The following is a 14080-nucleotide window of genomic DNA, read 5'->3' as shown; positions in this document are numbered from 1 at the left end:
ATACAGTGATGAGTTTCTCTCTCTTGGTTTCATACAAACTGTGAGAAACAACGAGGAGCGCCCACAATGTGTTTTGTGCATGGAAGTGCTTAGTAATGTGTCTCTCAAAACGAACAAATTAAAATGACATCCACAGCATGATGCTAAACCCAGGGAGTTCTTTCAGAACAGGGCAGAATGCTTCAGTTAACAGTGCTTTGACAGTGGAAAACTAAGTCAGCTAGCAAGGCATTGTAATTTTATAACAGGTGATGATAAGCAGAAATAAGGGAGTACTAACTCTCCCCAGGCCTTGTACACAGCTAATAGCTAACATTAGCCAAAGCAAGCTAGCTTGCTACTGATATTGCAACCCCTAGTAACAGTACAGCAGATCAGGCCTGCTGTACATCTTACTGTAGAAATTATTGTTAAACTAGTCTAGGTTGGAACTGTTGCTGTTTAAAATACAAGTAATACTTTTTATTCTGAACTGGAATAAACTGATTGAAGCAAGATGCTTTTTTGAGACGAACACAGTTCTGGGTTGCTCATCTGCAGCAGGAAGTGGTCTCCTGCCTGACTGAGAAAACAGTAGATGTTCAGATCCAGTTTGGCACCACATACCTATGCAAGTCAGGGTTCTCAAGTACTGAAACAGTGTCAATGCTGAGCATCACCTCAGTGTTGCACTGTTAAAAACTGATCCCAGAATAGACATGCTTGTTGGAAACTTCAACCAGCCACACACCTCTCATTAGGACTGTGTGTTCTGGTCTACATCTGTGTGATATGATCAATCAGTTTATACCAGTTCAGAATGGAAATTGCTTGTAGTTTAACAGCAACCTAGACAGATATGTAAGAGTGTTTTTAATGGGGGAAAATAAACATGAATAGCTATTTATATGGGTAATTCATTTAATTGCTATTTGTTTTTGCCTATATTGCATTTGTTTTAGGCACAAGGGCAATGAAATGTACCGGTATTTATGTATAATTGCATATTTTCATAAGCTTGGGTCCCAGGAAAATACAGAATTTCTAATTTGGGTCCCAGGCTGAATTTGTTTAAGAACCCCTGTTCTACTCTACTCTACTCTACTCTACTCTACTCTACTCTACTCTACTCTACTCTACTCTACTCTACTCTACTCTACTCTACTCAAGGTCAACATGTGAGGGGCATACTGTACTGACAGAGAGGGTTCCAATTCAGTCAAAAGTCTGAGCGTTCTTACACCTGTCAAGATGAGGGTTTGGGTCAAGGTGAGGGTTAGGGTCAACGTGAGGGTTTGGGTCAAGGAGAGGGTTTGGGTCAAGGTGAGGGTTATGGTTAGGATAAAGGTGTGGGTTATGGTTAGGGTAAAGGTGAAGGTTTGGGTCAAGGTGAAGGTTATGGTTTGGGTCAAGGTGAGGGTTTGGGTCAAGGTGAGGGTTTGGGTCAAGGTGAGGGTTTGGGTCAAGGTGAGGGTTTGGGACATGGTGAGGGTTTGGGACATGGTGAGGGTTTGGGTCAAGGTGAGGGTTTGGGACATGGTGAGGGGTTGGGTCAAGGTGAGGGTTATGGTTAGGATAAAGGTGTGGGTTATGGTTAGGGTAAAGGTGAAGGTTTGGGTCAAGGTGAAGGTTATGGTTTGGGTCAAGGTGAGGGTTATGGTTAGGGTAAAGGTGAAGGTTTGGGTCAAGGTGAAGGTTATGGTTTGGGTCAAGGTGAGGGTTTGGGTCAAGGTGAGGGTTTGGGTCAAGGTGAGGGTTTGGGACATGGTGAGGGTTTGGGACATGGTGAGGGTTTGGGTCAAGGTGAGGGTTTGGGACATGGTGAGGGTTTGGGACATGGTGAGGGTTTGGGTCAAGGTGAGGGTTAGGGTCAAGGTGAGGGTTTGGGTCAAGGTGAGGGTTATGGTTATGGTTAGGGTAAAGGTGAAGGTTTGGGTCAAGGTGAAGGTTATGGTTTGGGTCAAGGTGAGGGTTTGGGTCAAGTTGAGTGTTATGGTTAGGGTAAAAGTGAGGGCTGGGTCAAGGTGAGGGGTTAGGGTCAAGGTGAGGGTTATGGTTTGGGTCAAGGTGAGGGTTTGGGTCAAGGTGAGGGTTATGGTTATGGTTAGGGTAAAGGTGAGGGTTGGGTCAAGGTGAGGGTTAGGGTCAACGTGAGGGTTTGGGTCAAGGAGAGGGTTTGGGTCAAGGTGAGGGTTATGGTTAGGATAAAGGTGTGGGTTATGGTTAGGGTAAAGGTGAAGGTTTGGGTCAAGGTGAAGGTTATGGTTTGGGTCAAGGTGAGGGTTTGGGTCAAGGTGAGGGTTTGGGTCAAGGTGAGGGTTATGGTTTGGGTCAAGGTGAGGGTTTGGGTCAAGGTGAGGGTTATGGTTTGGGTCAAGGTGAGGGTTTGGGTCAAGGTGAGGGTTATGGTTATGGTTAGGGTAAAGGTGAGGGTTGGGTCAAGGTGAGGGGTTAGGGTCAAGGTGAGGGTTAGGGTCAAGGTGAGGGTTATGGTTAGGGTAAAAGTGAGGGTTGGGTCAAGGTGAGGGGTTAGGGTCAAGGTGAGGGTTATGGTTAGGGTAAAGGTGAGGGTTTGGGCCAAGGTGAGGGTTATGGTTTGGGTCAAGGTGAGGGTTTGGGTCAAGGTGAGGGTTATGGTTATGGTAAAGGTGAGGGTTGGGTCAAGGTGAGGGGTTAGGGTCAAGGTGAGGGTTATGGTTAGGGTCAAGTTGAGGGTTATGGTTATGGTAAAGGTGAGGGTTGGGTCAAGGTGAGGGGTTAGGGTCAAGGTGAGGGTTAGGGTCAAGATGAGGGCATCCATAAACCACTCAACTCTACTGTACTCAGGGTCAGAAAGTCCTGCTGTGTGCTGACAGGGAGGCTGAGAGGGTATATATACACCGGTCTAGGTGAAGACAGAGACAGGGAGACTGAGAGGGTATATATACACCGGTCTAGGTGAAGACAGAGACAGGGAGACTGAGAGGTGTACAGTATATATACACCTGTCTAGGTGAAGACAGAGACAGGGAGACTGAGAGGTGTACAGTATATATACACCTGTCTAGGTGAAGACAGAGACAGGGAGACTGAGAGGTGTACAGTATATATACACCTGTCTAGGTGAAGACAGAGACAGGGAGACTGAGAGGTGTACAGTATATATACACCTGTCTAGGTGAAGACAGAGACAGGGAGACTGAGAGGTGTACAGTATATATACACCTGTCTAGGTGAAGACAGAGACAGGGAGACAGAGGTGTACAGTATATATACACCTGTCTAGGTGAAGACAGAGACAGGGAGACTGAGAGGTGTACAGTATATATACACCTGTCTAGGTGAAGACAGAGACAGGGAGACTGAGAGGTGTACAGTATATATACACCTGTCTAGGTGAAGACAGAGACAGGGAGACAGAGGTGTACAGTATATATACACCTGTCTAGGTGAAGACAGAGACAGGGAGACAGAGGTGTACAGTATATATACACCTGTCTAGGTGAAGACAGAGACAGGGAGACTGAGAGGTGTACAGTATATATACACCTGTCTAGGTGAAGACAGAGACAGGAAGACTGAGAGGTGTACAGTATATATACACCTGTCTAGGTGAGGGGAGTGCATCCACAATGCACTGCTCTCCAGACTCGTACTGACTTGTACCTAGTCTATTTGTGGGAGGCAGCAGGAAGCAGGACGCAGGAAGCCAATTATGAAACAGGGTTAATGTGCTCTCTGCTGTACCAGACAATCATAACAAGTAAACAAAGGTAAACACATACAGATGTTCTGGGACTGACAGTGTGTGTGTGTTTATGTGTGTGTGTCTATGTGTCTATGTGTGTGTGTGTGCACGTGTGTGAGGCATGGGCTATCTTCCTGTACAGGAAAACAACAGACAGACTGCTGGCCCAGCTCCAGTCATAATTAAGAGAGTTGTCTCTCTGGTGTGTGTGTGTGTGTGTGTGTGTGTGTGTGTGTGTGTGTGTGTGTGTGTGTGTGTGTGTGTGTGTGTGTGTGTGTGTGTGTGTGTGTGTGTGTGTGTGTGTGTGTGTGTGTGTGTGTGTGTGTGTGTGTGTGTGTGTGTGTGTGTGGTGTGTATGTGTGTGTGTGTGTGTTGACCTACTGCTCTGCGATAATGTAGCCTTCCTCCACAGGGGAACACTTGACCCCAGCCACCTTCACGTTGTCCACCATCTCACTGAACGCCAGGCCCAGGTTCATGCCATGGATGGTCACCCTGGTACCCCCCTCTGGAGGGCCTGCTACTGGGGTCACCTGCAGGGGAGAGAGGTCAGAGATGGAGAAACAGTGTCTCTTCATGCTTTCATTCATATGATTAAATAGAACACTATGCCATTCTATAGTAATATGGTATTCTCTGACAATCGATGGTTTTGAAGATGACAAACATAATATGATATTGTATATCTCTAGGTTTTCCATCTCATCGAATGGATTAGGAGAGACCCCCCACACTGCATGTAGCAGGTCAGAGGGAGTCTTAACAGAAATTCAAAGCATTTTCAACCTTACCACACATGTCAGAAAACAGGTATGATGTCATCAGACCAGAGCACACTGACCAGAGGGTACTAATCGAACCTACATCATTATTCCTGGAAAGACAATGTCATAGTCCGCTTCACATACACACAAAAACACAAGCCTCCCAGATAGACCTTAACTACCAGGACCATCTTCTAATCTACTTTACACCAGTACACTGAGCATGAGTTATGCATTAATAAAAGCACAGAAAAGAACTTGGCCAAACATAAAAACATGGACAGTGCATTAACATTCTGGATACCTGCCTAGTCCGCTGATCTGCAGCTGCTGTTGCCATGGGTGATAAATCTAACAAGATGCCTTATTAGTGCTCAGTGCAGCCCACATTGTAATAAAATACAATATGGCCGCCCAGCGTGACCTTGGCGCTAGGTGGCATGCTGCCTTCTGTGCTGCACAGCCCATCTGAGGTGAGGAGCTGGCTGCTGTCCAGTGTGTGTGAGGAGGAGGAGAGAAGGAGGAGAGAAGGAGGAGAGGAAAGGGAAAGAAAAGAAGAGAGACGAGAAGAGAGGAGCAGGAAGAGGGGACACACACTACCATCTCCGTGTGAGCTCACAGCCTCTAGATACACAATCAATATGCCATTAGTGAGCCCGCATGCTGAAGTAAAAACAACAAGAGCACCCAGCATTTTATAAGCGGTGCCTGCTCTCTCTCTACCCCCTCTGAAACTGTGTGCTCACCAGTGCGTTGCGCTAACCCAGTGGGACGTCTGCATTGTAATCTAGATTTAGTGGACATTACAGTAATTGTTCTGGATGTAAAGTAAGTGTGTCACTGCACTGCCTGAGGGTCTGAATAGATGAATGTTTTATTGCTGCTTGGGTATGCTGGGTACGGGAGGACAGAGTGGAGAGAGGAGGCCTGGCTAAATATATCCATGTCAGACCATGGCTGCAGCAATCCGGAACGACGTAGCGATAGTTACATAAGAAATGGAGGGAATTGAATGCCTCAGAGAGAGAGAGAGGGAGAGACAGGGAAGGACAGAGAGAGACAGGGAAGGAAGAAAGAGAGGAAGAAGAAGAGGGGTGAGTAGAATAAGGTTGTGTGTGCCCCTCTGGTAGGTGTGGCAGCCATATGATGATGATGATGCATACAGTATCTCTATTGAAAGGGTGTGACACTCTCCTAGCCAGGGGCTATAATACAACTCTTCCAATGACAGGCGGGACATGGGATATAACTTTAAGAAATGTAATCAATGCATGTTACCCATATCACTGAGCTTCCATTGACAGAAAGAGGCTTGATTCATCAGATTAGTATAAATATCACTTTGTGTGACACTATTCTTCAAAGCCGTCAAAGACTCATCCACAAAGCCTTGGTGAGCAGAGACACTCCATGTCTGACCATGGCGCTATCTGAGTGGCGGACGAACAATGGGATGATACCCACAGAAGTCCCAAAGAACTGATTCCAGAACTGTGGTTACATGGTGACATGCTAACCCACTCCTAATGAACAAAGACAGACTGGGATCTGGCTCAGGAATGCAGTGTGTGTGCGTATGGGTGTGTGTGTGTGTGTGTGTGTGTGTGTGTGTGTGTGTGTGTGTGTGTGTGTGTGTGTGTGTGTGTGTGTGTGTGTGTGTGCGTGCGTGCGAGAGAGAGAGCATTCATGCTACATCCTCCTCTCGTCTCTCTCGTCTCCCTTCAGGCTAGGTGACAAACTCCTCCACTCCAGGTGCCAGCCACTCGCCAGCCTGCCTGTTTGTCTTAACGCTAAACACTGACTCTCTACTCTCCCAGCCCCAACCAGGCAAGAGGAGGAGTAGAGGATGGTTCATTGGGCATGCGCCCACCGTCCCCTCTCGTCCCTGCCTCCCCAGCTCCACGCTCCCTGTGTAATCCTTTTAAGAGGAGCTACACTGCCAACACGGCTTTGTCACACCGTGTCAATGGACGGTCATTTACAGAAAACAGCCAGCCAGCCGGCCAGGCAGAGCCAGCTCACACATGCCCACTTCCTGTCCCTCAGACACAGGTCCAGGGATGTAAAGGGTGGGCCGGTGGGGGGAAAAATTTCATTTCCTAACACAAGCCACTGGATTTGGGATTGAGAAGGATGAGATGGAGAAGTGTGGTAGAGAAGGAGGAGAAAGAAGAAAGTGTCGAGGCAGTGAGATTGACCTACAATGAGAAAACGAGAGGAATTTCTATTCTAATCCGTTAAAAGAACCTCAGAGAAACAGGAAGTCTCTTTAGTAGATATTCCCCAGAAACAGGAAGTCTCTTTAGTAGATATTCCCCAGAAACAGGAAGTCTCTTTAGTAAATATTCCCCAGAAAAAGGAAGTCTCTTTAGTAGATATTCCCCAGAAACAGGAAGTCTCTTTAGTAGATATTCCCCAGCCAGTAGAGTAGGGTGGTCCTCTGTTGCTCAGTTGGTAGAGCATGGCGCTTGTAATGCCCGGCTAGTGGGTTAAATTCCTGGGACCACCTGTACATAAATCGTATGCGAGCATGACTATAAGTTCCTTTGCATAAAATTGTCTGCTAAATGGCATATATTACAGAGAAAGGGAGGAGTGGCCTATAAGAACAACCTGGCATTGCTAAGTGCTGTGTTTTTTTATTCAGCTGAAGTCATGATGAGGAAAATGGTGCTCATCTAGTCTAGGCCAAACTCAATAGAGGCTGTAGAAAAGCAATCTGTGCTAGCTTTAAGGGGAGTTAGAACAGAACGTCTGAAGCTCAATGATAATCTACATTCTACAGAGAGAGAGACAGAGAGAGAGAGAGAGAGAGAGAGAGAGAGAGAGAGAGAGAGAGAGAGAGAGAGAGAGCAAGACAGAGAGAGCAAGACAGAGAGAGCGAGAGAGAGAGGTAGAGAGAGAGAAAGAGAGACAGAGAGAGAGTGTGAAAGAGAGAGAGAGAGAGACAGAGATAGCGAGAGAGAGAGCAAGACAGAGAGAGCGAGAGAGAGAGAGATAGCGAGAGAGAGAGACAGAGAGAGAGAGAGCAAGACAGAGAGAGCGAGAGAGAGAGCGAGAGAGACAGAGAGAGCGAGAGAGAGAGGTAGAGAGAGAGAGAGAGAGAGAGAGAAAGAGAGACAGAGAGAGAGTGTGAGAGAGAGAGAGAGAGATAACGAGAGAGAGAGAGAGAGAGAGAGAGAGAGCAAGACAGAGAGAGCGAGAGAGAGAGACAGAGAGAGCGAGAGAGAGAGATAGCGAGAGAGAGAGAGAGCAAGACAGAGAGAGCGAGAGAGAGAGAGCGAGACAGAGAGAGCGAGAGAGAGAGAGGTAGAGAGAGAGAGAGCAAGACAGAGAGAGCAAGAGAGAGAGAGATAGCAAGAGAGAGAGAGAGCAAGACAGAGAGAGCGAGAGAGAGAGAGAGCGAGACAGAGAGAGCGAGAGAGAGAGATAGCGAGAGAGAGAGAGAGAGAGCGAGCAAGACAGAGAGAGCGAGAGAGAGAGAGAGAGAGAGAGAGAGAGCAAGACAGAGAGAGCGAGAGAGAGAGAGAGAGCGAGACAGAGAGAGCGAGAGAGAGAGATAGCGAGAGAGAGAGAGAGAGAGAGAGAGAGAGAGAGAGAGAGCGAGACAGAGAGAGAGAGAGAGCGAGACAGAGAGAGCGAGAGAGAGAGAGAGAGCGAGACAGAGAGAGCGAGAGAGAGAGAGCGAGACAGAGAGAGCGAGAGAGAGAGGTAGAGCGAGAGACAGAGAGAGAGAGAGAGAGCGAGGTAGAGAGAGAGAGAGCAAGACAGAGAGAGCGAGAGAGAGAGAGATAGCGAGAGAGAGAGAGAGCAAGACAGAGAGAGCGAGAGAGAGAGAGAGCGAGACAGAGAGAGCGAGAGAGAGAGAGATAGCGAGAGAGAGAGAGAGAGAGAGAGAGAGCAAGACAGAGAGAGAGAGATAGCGAGAGAGAGCAAGACAGAGAGAGAGAGCGAGAGAGAGAGAGAGAGAGAGAGAGAGAGAGAGAGCGAGACAGAGAGAGCGAGAGAGAGAGGTAGAGAGAGAGACAGAGAGAGAGAGAGAGAGAGAGAGCGAGGTAGAGAGAGAGAGAGAGAGAGCAAGACAGAGAGAGCGAGAGAGAGAGAGAGAGAGAGAGCAAGACAGAGAGAGCGAGAGAGAGAGAGAGAGAGAGCGAGACAGAGAGAGCGAGGTAGAGAGCGAGACAGAGAGAGAGGTAGAGAGAGAGCGAGACAGAGAGAGCGAGAGAGAGAGAGGTAGAGAGAGAGAGAGAGAGAGAGAGCGAGACAGAGAGAGAGAGAGAGAGAGAGAGAGAGAGGTAGAGAGAGCGAGAGAGAGAGAGAGAGAAAGGCTTTGAGCTGTGTTGTATCATCTTATAATGGCAGACAGCACTCTGTACTCTCATGTGAACAAGCCTTAATGTAGGCTTCACTAGTACTCTCTCTCGCTGTGTTTTAGGCTTTCCCATACCTCAGATAAAAGCGGTTTCTGATTACATTCAAACTAAGCAGCCTGAGGTAAAAAATACAAAGTGAAAGTGTGTTAGATCTGTTACCTCTGAAGCTACTATATGGTACGACTATGAGCGTGTGTAGCATCTGAATAGCTGTGATAGATCCACTCCCAGTGTTTTAAACGACACAGCTTGTACCAGACCTGAGAGCTGTCTTTGGGTCTTTGCGGGTAGTCTTTGCAGGTAGTTCAGGCATGTCGGATTTCATTGTGACTAGTGTTTAATGGACTTGATAAAACCCACTTATCACTTGTTTCTTCACGAACAAACTACACACTAAATACTTCATAGACTCTTAAAAGTATTGTAGCCTTCCCGAGAGATACAGGCACAGATGAAAAATAGTTTTAGCATATAAAAAGGAAAAGAGAGGAGAAATAATGGGAGGAGAACAGGAATGATGAGAGGGAGTAATGTTCTTTAACAGGAATGATGAGGGGGAGGGAGTAATGTTCTTTAACAGGAATGATGAGAGGGAGGGAGTAATGTTCTTTAACAGGAATGATGAGAGGGAGGGAGTAATGTTCTTTAACAGGAATGATGAGAGGGAGGGAGTAATGTTCTTTAACAGGAATGATGAGAGGGAGGGAGTAATGTCCTTTAACAGGAATGATGAGAGGGAGGGAGTAATGTTCTTTAACAGGAACGATGAGAGGGAGGGAGTAATGTTCTTTAACAGGAATGATGAGAGGGAGGGAGTAATGTTCTTTAACAGGAATGACGAGAGGGAGTAATGTTCTTTAACAGGAATGATGAGAGGGAGGGAGTAATGTTCTTTAACAGGAATGATGAGAGGGAGGGAGTAATGTCCTTTAACAGGAATGATGAGAGGGAGGGAGTAATGTTCTTTAACAGGAACGATGAGAGGGAGGGAGTAATGTTCTTTAACAGGAATGATGAGAGGGAGGGAGTAATGTTCTTTAACAGGAATGACGAGAGGGAGTAATGTTCTTTAACAGGAATGATGAGAGGGAGGGAGTAATGTTCTTTAACAGGAATGATGAGAGGGAGTAATGTTCTTTAACAGGAATGATGAGAGGGAGGGAGTAATGTGCTTTAACAGGAATGATGAGAGGGAGGGAGTAATGTTCTTTAACAGGAATGATGAGAGGGAGGGAGTAATGTTCTTTAACAGGAATGACGAGAGGGAGGGAGTAATGTTCTTTAACAGGAATGATGAGAGGGAGGGAGTAATGTTCTTTAACAGGAATGATGAGAGGGAGGGAGTAATGTTCTTTAACAGGAATGATGAGAGAGAGAGGGAGTAATGTTCTTTAACAGGAATGATGAGAGAGAGGGAGTAATGTTCTTTAACAGGAATGATGAGAGGGAGGGAGTAATGTTCTTTAACAGGAATGATGAGAGGGAGGGAGTAATGTTCTTTAACAGGAATGACGAGAGGGAGGGAGTAATGTTCTTTAACAGGAATGATGAGAGGGAGGGAGTAATGTTCTTTAACAGGAATGATGAGAGAGAGAGGGAGTAATGTGCTTTAACAGGAATGATGAGAGGGAGGGAGTAATGTTCTTTAACAGGAATGATGAGAGGGAGTAATGTTCTTTAACAGGAATGATGAGAGAGAGAGGGAGTAATGTTCTTTAACAGGAATGATGAGGGGGAGGGAGTAATGTTCTTTAACAGGAATGATGAGAGGGAGGGAGTAATGTTCTTTAACAGGAATGACGAGAGGGAGTAATGTTCTTTAACAGGAATGATGAGAGGGAGGGAGTAATGTTCTTTAACAGGAATGATGAGAGGGAGTAATGTTCTTTAACAGGAATGATGAGAGGGAGGGAGTAATGTTCTTTAACAGGAATGATGAGAGAGAGGGAGTAATGTTCTTTAATAGGAATGACGAGAGAGAGGGAGTAATGTGCTTTAACAGGAATGATGAGAGGGAGGGAGTAATGTTCTTTAACAGGAATGATGAGAGAGAGGGAGTAATGTGCTTTAACAGGAATGACGAGAGAGAGGGAGTAATGTTCTTTAACAGGAATGATGAGAGGGAGGGAGTAATGTTCTTTAACAGGAATGACGAGAGGGAGTAATGTTCTTTAACAGGAATGATGAGAGGGAGGGAGTAATGTTCTTTAACAGGAATGATGAGAGGGAGGGAGTAATGTTCTTTAACAGGAATGATGAGAGGGAGGGAGTAATGTTCTTTAACAGGAATGATGAGAGGGAGGGAGTAATGTTCTTTAACAGGAATGATGAGAGGGAGGGAGTAATGTTCTTTAACAGGAATGATGAGAGGGAGTAATGTTCTTTAACAGGAATGATGAGAGAGAGGGAGTAATGTTCTTTAACAGGAATGATGAGAGGGAGTAATGTTCTTTAACAGGAATGACGAGAGGAAGGGAGTAATGTTCTTTAACAGGAATGATGAGAGGGAGGGAGTAATGTTCTTTAACAGGAATGATGAGAGGGAGTAATGTTCTTTAACAGGAATGATGAGAGAGAGAGGGAGTAATGTTCTTTAACAGGAATGATGAGAGGGAGGGAGTAATGTTCTTTAACAGGAATGATGAGAGGGAGTAATGTTCTTTAACAGGAATGATGAGAGAGAGAGGGAGTAATGTTCTTTAACAGGAATGATGAGAGGGAGTAATGTTCTTTAACAGGAATGATGAGAGAGAGAGGGAGTAATGTTCTTTAACAGGAATGATGAGAGGGAGGGAGTAATGTTCTTTAACAGGAATGATGAGAGGGAGGGAGTAATGTTCTTTAACAGGAATGATGAGAGGGAGTAATGTTCTTTAACAGGAATGATGAGAGAGAGAGGGAGTAATGTTCTTTAACAGGAATGATGAGAGGGAGTAATGTTCTTTAACAGGAATGATGAGAGAGAGAGGGAGTAATGTTCTTTAACAGGAATGATGAGAGGGAGGGAGTAATGTTCTTTAACAGGAATGATGAGAGAGAGGGAGTAATGTTCTTTAACAGGAATGATGAGAGGGAGGGAGTAATGTGCTTTAACAGGAATGATGAGAGAGAGTAATGTTCTTTAACAGGAATGATGAGAGGGAGGGAGTAATGTTCTTTAACAGGAATGATGAGAGGGAGGGAGTAATGTTCTTTAACAGGAATGATGAGAGGGAGGGAGTAATGTTCTTTAACAGGAATGACGAGAGGAAGGGAGTAATGTTCTTTAACAGGAATGATGAGAGGGAGGGAGTAATGTTCTTTAACAGGAATGACGAGAGGGAGTAATGTTCTTTTGGAGGATTTATGTGTATGATCTTTATAGTTTCTCCTCTTGTTTCTCCACTGGGGAGGGCAGCTAAGGCTGTGTGAAAGGGAGGGGAATTCAAGTGTGAGTGTTAGTTCACGAAAGGCAAGTTCCTTCCCATGATGCCTTTCAAGACCTTTAATCCCCTGCTTCATGTGATGCTGTTCCCTCTGGTGTTAGAGGGGCTTATATCTGTTCAATATTAATGCATGTGCCGTGGTGGTGTGTGTGTTGGGGGGGGGGGGGGGGGGGTACCTATTAGAAATATAAATTATTCAACACGAGAGTCTTCTGGTAGACTAATAACCATGTATGTATACAAATCAGATCATGATTGGGACTTTGTTGCACACAATCAAAAAATAATAATACATAAATTCAGCCCGTGAGGGAAAGTGTCTAGTCTTTTTGAAGAAATTCTCATTATTGGGAGAGGAAGGGGGTTGGGGGAAGAGAGAGAGAAGAGAGAGAACAAATGAATGCAGAGTAGAGGAGGGAAAAATAACAGAAGCTCAACAAGTGCGAAATGTTCCTTGCTGGTTGGTGTTCTTTGCCTCTGGAGCTGTACTGTGTGTGTGTGTGTGTGTGTGTGTGTGTGTGTGTGTGTGTGTGTGTGTGTGTGTGTGTGTGTGTGTGTGTGTGTGTGTGTGTGTGTGTGTGTGTGTGTGTGTGTGTGTGTGTGTGTGAGAGAGAGAGCGTGAGAGCATGCATATGTGTCCTACTCCAGTGAACAGTACAAATCAATGTGGTAGTGGGATTCCAGTGGCAGCTGTGTTGCATAACAAGGCTCACTCAGTCTGACACCCCATAGAGGCTCTGCACTATCTCCTCTTCCTCTCCTCCTCTTTCCCCTACTTCTCTTCCTCTCCTCCTCTTTCCCCCTACTTCTCTTCCTCTCCTCCCTTCTCTCCTCCTCTTTCCCCTACTTCTCTTCCTCTCCTCCCTTCTCTCCTCCTCTTTCCCCTACTTCTCTTCCTCTCCTCCCTTCTCTCCTCCTCTTTCCCCTACTTCTCTTCCTCTCCTCCCTTCTCTCCTCCCTTCTCTCCTCCTCTTTCCCCTACTTCTCCTCCCTTCTCTCCTCCCTTCTCTCCTCCTCTTTCCCCTACTTCTCCTCCCTTCTCTCCTCCCTTCTCTCCTCCCTTCTCTCCTCCTCTTTCCCCTACTTCTCCTCCCTTCTCTCCTCCCTTCTCTCCTCCCTTCTCTCCTCCTCTTTCCCCTACTTCTCTTCCTCTCCTCCCTTCTCTCCTCCCTTCTCTCCTCCTCTTTCCCCTACTTCTCTTCCTCTCCTCCCTTCTCTCCTCCCTTCTCTCCTCCTCTTTCCCCTACTTCTCTTCCTCTCCTCCCTTATCTCCTCCCTTCTCTCCTCCTCTTTCCCCTACTTCTCTTCTCTTCCTCTCCTCCCTTCTCTCCTCCTCTTTCCCCTACTTCTCTTCCTCTCCTCCTCTTTCCCCTACTTCTCTTCCTCTCCTCCCTTCTCTCCTCCTCTTTCCTTTACATCTCTTCCTCCCACTGCACTTCGCCTCTCTCAACCTCTCAGTACTACTTTCCCTCCTCTTTCTCTCTCTCTTTCTCTCTGTTTAGCTGCAGTTTCACTCTGCTCATCTCACATTCTCTCTTTCTCCCTCTCTTTCTCACTTCATTCATTCTCTCTCTCTCTTGCTCTCTCTCTCTGTTTAGCTGCTTCTTCTCTGTTGTCATCTCTCTTCCTCAGCATCTCTCTTCCTCTTCCTCTTCCGCACGCACACACACACACACACACACACACACACACACACACACACACACACACACAAACACACACACACACACACACGCACACACACACGCACACACGCACACACGCACACACACGCTGTCTTGCACAAACACACTTCGCTGTCACAAATTGCCC

At 46.3% G+C, this 14080-nt stretch overlaps 1 protein-coding gene across 1 annotated transcript in view; it reads right to left on the bottom strand.

The window, feature by feature from the left end:
• plxna2 (plexin A2) overlaps positions 1-14080 on the bottom strand; it is a 455628-nt gene that overhangs the window by 84498 nt on the left and 357050 nt on the right. Inside the window, 1 exon segment of the mRNA XM_082962164.1 lies at positions 4088-4239. Within this exon segment, the coding sequence (XP_082818290.1) occupies positions 4088-4239 (152 nt within the window).

This window comes from Salmo salar, chromosome 15 (genome assembly GCF_965601325.2).
Source record: "Salmo salar chromosome 15, fSalSal1, whole genome shotgun sequence".
Taxonomy (NCBI): Eukaryota; Metazoa; Chordata; class Actinopteri; order Salmoniformes; family Salmonidae; genus Salmo; species Salmo salar.
Note: the sequence above shows the minus strand (reverse complement) of the source record. Positions and strands in the feature narration are given on the sequence as shown.